Source organism: Zosterops lateralis (genome assembly GCF_965231275.1).
Source record: "Zosterops lateralis genome assembly, chromosome: 14".
NCBI classification, from domain to species: Eukaryota; Metazoa; Chordata; class Aves; order Passeriformes; family Zosteropidae; genus Zosterops; species Zosterops lateralis.
This window is the reverse complement of record NC_139774.1, coordinates 1,945,686-1,951,605: the sequence shown is the minus strand read 5'-3', so window position 1 is coordinate 1,951,605 and position 5,920 is coordinate 1,945,686. Positions and strand designations below refer to the sequence as shown.

The 5,920-nt window shown below is 63.8% G+C and overlaps 1 protein-coding gene across 1 annotated transcript; it reads right to left on the bottom strand.

The window, feature by feature from the left end:
• Positions 1 to 507: 507 nt before the first annotated feature.
• LOC310914938 (START domain-containing protein 10-like) lies at positions 508 to 5,698 on the bottom strand. Its single transcript, XM_083871453.1, has 6 exons — positions 5,474 to 5,698; positions 2,309 to 2,456; positions 2,110 to 2,213; positions 1,895 to 2,012; positions 1,664 to 1,716; positions 508 to 1,149 (listed from the first exon to the last, which is right to left on the bottom strand). The coding sequence occupies exons 1-6, from the start codon at positions 5,636 to 5,638 to the stop codon at positions 937 to 939; spliced, it is 801 nt and encodes a 266-aa protein (XP_083727579.1). The 5' UTR covers positions 5,639 to 5,698; the 3' UTR covers positions 508 to 936.
• Positions 5,699 to 5,920: the final 222 nt, after the last annotated feature.

Below are 5,920 nucleotides of genomic sequence, written 5' to 3'. Positions count from 1 at the left end.
TGTCAGCGTATTCCCACGGCAGAGCCTGTCTAGACCAACTTCCCATTGTCCGGTGGAAGCTGCCCCGTGCCCACGCACGTGGGGGTGCAGAGCCCGGCATCCCTCTGTCCTGTCCTGCTGTGGCCATTTCTGTCCCTGCTGAGGGTTACCCCAGGCTGCTGGAGCTGTATGGATGGACCCTCCTCTCCAGCTCACGCCTGGATGCCCCTGGATGCCCCCTCCCTACCCTGTGCCAGCCCCAGGAGCTCTCGCACACACACCAACCCCTTTATTGTTGTGCCAGGAACCACAGCAGCAGCAAACACTGGGAGAGGGGGGACACGGGTGGCCCAAGACCCCACTGCCAGGGTGACAAACCCCACAAACCACCAGGGGAAGGGGTCCCCAGGGCCAGCTGGGCTAGAGCCAGCCTGGTGCTTAGGAGAGGACCTGGGAGGGCTCCCTGATTTGGGGGGGAGTTACACTAAGCCTGGAGGGACATGGAGGGCTGGAGTGGACCCAGCCTGACCCTGGCAGAGCTGGACCTCACGCCAGAGAGGGTCAATCCAAACCTTGTGCTGCTGCAAAACCTGGGCAGGACCCTCACAAACCCCCCACTTCTGGGCCTTAGAGTGGCAGAGCCATATCCTGGTGCCAGGAAAGCTCCTGCCCACCTCAGCCTGCCCAGCCTCTCTCAGAACAGCCACTGCCAGCCCTCTCTCCTGTGGGGACACCTCCATGGGCACAGGGGGGACCAGGGTGCTCATCCTTCCTCTCTCCAGCACCCGTGACACAGATTCCACGGGACAGTTCCCCACTGCCTGGGTAGGGAGGGCGGTCAGCCATGAAGGAGTTAAGAGAGCAGATGTGATTATTGGGAAGCAGGGGGCCAAATTGCCAGCTGTGCCCCCTGGGTGCCAAGGCTCAGTGATGAGGGGGCTTCCCTGTGCAGAGGGCTCAGGCCTCGTGGTCACTGGTGCTCAGGTGCTCCTCGGGCAGGCCGGTCTCATCGATGTTTTCCAGGGAATCAGCGTGCTGCACGGAGAGCTCGGCCAGGCTCATGCTGGGCAGCGTGTTCTGCTCGGGGTACACCCAGGGCTTGTACTCAGGGTCGTGCCGGCGCTTCCACTCCGGGTACTTCAGCCCAGCCTTGTAGATCTTCTTCATCGCCTGTGGGCACAGCGGGGCTGGGCTGTGGGCACAGCTCCCAGCTCCCCCATTGCAGGTTTTGGGGTGTTGGGGGCCTGGCTGCCCCAACAATGTGCTCAGTGCATGCTTTGTGTCACTCCGAACTCATCCTGGGAGCCCTGCATCTCTCAGGATCCATCCTGGGATCCCTGGGAGCCCTGCATCTCTTGGATCACCCAGTACCCATTCTGCAAGCTCTGGGTCAAGCAGCACCTGTCCTGTGAGCCTTGGATTACCCAGCACCCATCCTGTGAGTTCTGGACCTCCCTACACCTGTCCTGTGGGTCCTGGGTCACCCAGCACCTGTTCTGTGCTTCTGGAGCTCTGGGTGTCCCAGCACCTGTCCCATCAGTTCCGGGTCTTCCAGCATCCTTCCTCAGAGCCCTGGGTCATCCAGCACCCACCCTGTGGGTCACCCGTCCTGCCCCCGCCCAGGGGTAATTTGGGCAGCTCATCCCTGCTGTCTGTGACTCCCACCACCCACTCCCCTCCTTACCTTCGGTGCCACAAACTGGGACACGCGGTTCACCACCCACTTTGGCAGCGACCCTGCAAGAGCCCAAAGTCAAACAGAAGTAGGGCCAGCCCCGGGGGAGTCACCACGAGCCTGCAGAGCCCCCCGGGCTGGGATGGACACCCCTTCTTCCTTGGGCTGCCGGGTGCCTGGGTGATGGGGAGCCAGGGGGTGAGGTCTGGGTGAGCCCCCTCCCCTCCCGCGGGCACTCACCGCGAGGGTCCACCTGGGTGAGGTAATAGAGGATGCAGGCGCCGTCCCCGTTCGCCTTGATCAGGTACCCGGTCTGCAGGGACACGGCCCTGACGAAATCCTTCCGAGGCGGGTATTTCTGTGGGGAGATGCCGGGCACCTGAGAGCCTGCCCAGCCCAGCCCTGCCCGTGCCCGCGGGCAGCCCTGCCAGCGCCGGGGGCAGCCGGGGGCTCACCGGGTGCTTGACGCTGTAGTTGATGATCATGTAGTCATTGCCCAGGGGCAGCCAGGAGCGCAGCGTGACGAAATCCCGGTTCTTCAGGGGGCTCGGGCACTTCCCTGCGGGCAGATCCCGTTACCCCCAGCCCCCATGGCCCCACACACACTCAGGGGGGCGTGGGGAGGGGGGCACGGGGGTCTCAGGGGCTGCTCACAGGAGTAGTATCCGACATCAGCGTTGACGGTGAGGCGCCCGATGTCGTAGGTCTCGATCATGTTGGAGTCCCATTTCTTGCGGTAGCGGGTGTCGTGCAGCACGTCATAGAGGGTCTCGGCAGGGACGTCCTTGCAGGAGATGCGGGTCTGTGGGGAGAGGGGCAGGGGTAGTACCCAGCCCCGGAGCTGTGCCCGCCTGGGGACGAGCACTTTGGGCTGAACCGAGTCCCTGTGCCGTGGAGGATGCTCTGCACATGGGATGCAGGACACGTCCCTGCTGCAGGACAGCCCCGAGCACCGCTGCTGCAGCCAGAGCGGGGCTGGAATCACCCTCTGCCCTCAAACACATGCTCCAGGCTTTGATGCCTGTCCCCTACCACATGTTCTTGCAGGGCAAGCTAAGGGGTGCCCGCGTCCCTTCACCATGGTCTGGGGTGTGGGATCTGCTCCCAGGGGGTGTGGGTTCCACTCCCGGGGGCTTTTTCCAGATGCAGGTGGAGCCTCTTGGAAACACCGGTTGTCACAGAGGGGCCATCGCAGTCTTGCACCCTCAAATTCCCCACTAAAGCCTATTGGGTCTGCTCCCGGGAGGTGTCGGGTCCCGGGGGGCTGTCTGTCTGTCAGATGCCAGGGGATGTCTGTCGGGTCCGGGGGATGTCTGTCGGGTCCGGGGGGTGTCTGTCGGGTCCCGGGGGGTGTCTGTCGGGTCCCGGAGGGTGTCTGTCGGGTCCCGGGGGGCTGTCTGTCTGTCAGATGCCAGGGGATGTCTGTCGGGTCCCGGGGGGCTGTCGGGCCCGGCTGTAACCGGAGCCGCGGAGCTGCCCTGCCGCGCCGGCCGTGCATTATTGATGAAGGCGGCCGCTCTGCTCCTCTCAGCGCTGGGAGGAGGGAGATGTCATCTGCTCCTCGTTAGAGCCCTTGCATCTTTGATGAGGTGCCGTGTAAGCGGAGATGGCCCTCGGAGCGCGGCAGGTCCCATCAATCTCGGGCAAGCTTTCCCCGGTGGCCCGGGTCTGGTTTGTGCCCGGCGGGCTGGACTCGTGCCCGGGCCGGGCTCGGAGATGTGCCGCAGTCCTCGGGGCACCGGGGGGAGGGTGAGAGCACCCAGCCCCCTCCTCCTGCTCTCCCTCCCTGGCTGCACCCTCCCAGCGGGGTCTGGAGGTGCTGCTGCTGCGGGATGAGGGATTTTTCCAGCTGCAGATGGAGCTCACGGGCCTCCTGGAAAACCCGGTTGTCACAGAGGGGCCATCGCAGCCTTGCAGCCCCAAATTTCCCACTAAAGCCTGTCCACCGTCCCCCTCCAGCCTCGGGTGAACAGCCCTGCCAGGCACAGCAGCTGGGATGAGGAAGGCACAGAGCACACACCTATCCACAGGGAATCCAGGTGGAAAAAATCCAAAGTTCCAGATGCTCAGGGAATCTGTGAGTTAATGAACTCCCAAAGTTAACAGACAGATTGACTCCAAGAGAGCTGTGCAGCTTGGACTGGGGGGCATCCTCCATCTCATCTTTTGGTGCAGTGACAACCCCTGCACCATGCCCAGACCCTCTCCAGGACACAGAAAAACCCCATTATTGCACTGGACCAGGCTGTGATGGTTCCTGACTGCCCAGGACCCCTGGTGTCCCCTCTCTGTGCGGGACATAACTGCACCCCCTCTGCCAGGCTGAGGGTTGGACCTTGGCTGGACTCCAGGGCTTCCTGCCAGATTGTCCTGGTCCCTCCGAGCAACATCCACCTCTCCAGTGCAGATCTCAGGGATGTGGCAGCACAGAGACTACAGGAAAGCCCTGTCCAAGACTGGACCTGCCGGGTCTGCCCTCACCCACAGAGCCAGACTCCCCCTGCAGAGACAGTCAGGCTGCTCAGGCATGAGTTACCCTTGGCAGGTCCTTGCTGCTGTCACCACTGCCCTCCTCCTTCAGGACACGGCTTCCAGGAGCAATTCTCCATGTCCTTCCCAGGGATGGAGGTGACAGAGCAGCCCACAGTGGCCTGGAGCTTCCTTTTGGGAGAGGGATGTGATGTTTGCCTCTTCTCAGGGTCAGGGACCTGCTGCAGTCACCAGGACTTTTCACAGAGGTGTTGGCCTGCCCCCTCAGCACCCCCAGGTCCTGTGCATGCCCAGCTGGCTTAAATTCTCCCTGATCCAGGTGCAGAAGCTCTTCCCCATGGCAGTGGGGAAATGTGCATTGGAGCTGCAGCTCTGCCGAGGGTGCTGCTCCTGCTCCTCCCCCTGGCCCCACAGGGTCTCTGTCTGTGTCCTCCTCTTCCCCCCAGCTGCAGGAGAGGCGCTGCCTGGTGCTCTGTGTTCAGGACAACTCTAGGAGAGCCTCTTCCAGAGTGCTGTTCCTCCCCACCACCTCCCCATGGCCTCCCTGCTCTCCAGGCCGTGCCAACCCTCCCCTGACACTCCTGGCTGAAGGTTTTCCAGCAGCTGGGCTGTCCTGCTGTGGGATGTTCTGCCTCCCCTCACTTTGGCAGATCCCAGCCCTGCCCAGCAGTTGGAATTCTTGGTGACCAGAAAAGCCAAAGCCCGTGACACCCACCATGGTGCTGTGCCCCCAGCACCCTGCAGCCACTCCTGTCACCCTGCTGTGCCCAGGGTCATCTGGCAGTGTCACTGGGGCCAAGTAGATGAATGACAAGGTACCTGAGAGGTGGTCGAACCTCCTTGTCCCTCTGCAGCAGCCCAGGTCTAGCCCCTGGCAAGCCACAAACCTCCCAAAACAGCACCTGGGGCTCCTACAGGATCTCATCCCGTGAGGATGAGGGGGGATGTGCCCCAGGATGGCAGAGCAGGGGGAAGGACACCAGGGACATGTCCCATGAGCCCGTCCTGTGCCTGGGGGCTCCCGGCAGGGCCATCTCCACAATGTAACTGATCCCGGGGCCTTCCCGCCTGTGCCGGGCTCGGGGCAGCACCACGTGGGCCCACACGGCCGGAGCTGCAGTGATCCCGATCCCGGCAGGTGAAGCCCCGGGGGTGGGCAGCAGCAGCCTGTGGAGCGGCTGGGAAGCACCTTTGGGGTTCTAACCCTGCCAACCCTGGGGCAGAAACATCCCCAGGCAGGCCGGACTGTGCTTCTCCAGCACGGGGCAGTCCCCAGGGACCCTCGGGAGCCGCCGGGCACAGGGCCGGGGCAGGGAAGAGTCTGCTTACCTTGATTTTCTGCACGGTGCAGCTTTCCTCCTGGCCCTGACTCCACACGGTCACGCCAGCCTTGTTATACCGACAGTGCCAGCCCTCCAGGCTCTCGCACTGATCCCTGAAGGAGCTGAAGTCGGAGTCATCCGGGATATAAACCATCTCCCCTCCTCTGGACATGGGGCTGAGCTGCTGCTGCCCCCCGGGCGCGGGCACTGCCTGCGGGCAGCTCTGCCTCACCTCCCGGGAAACCCGACTCTGCCCTTGAGCTGCGCCTCGCTGGGTGCCCGCTCAGCTCACATCATGGTGCCAGCCCCGAGCCCGAGCCCCTGGCGCGGGCCCCGGGCACGGCGGGACGGGCAGGGAGCGGCAGCAGCCCGGGCACGCCGCGCGGGGCTGGAGGGCTCCTGGGCTGCGGTTGCTATCGCAGCTGCCGGGAGCTCAGATGTCTCCCCGGGCTGG

Bases quoted from the DNA above. Each gene is read 5' to 3' on its own strand.
- LOC310914938 (XM_083871453.1), bottom strand. From the start codon at position 5,638: ATGTCCAGAGGAGGGGAGATGGTTTATATCCCGGATGACTCCGACTTC. The intron at 2,214-2,308 runs GTGAGCAGCCCC...ATCTGCCCGCAG, and splicing joins TGATGTCGGATACTACTCCT to GGAAGTGCCCGAGCCCCCTG. The intron at 1,717-1,894 runs GTGAGTGCCCGC...GGGCTCTTGCAG, and splicing joins CACCCAGGTGGACCCTCGCG to GGTCGCTGCCAAAGTGGGTG.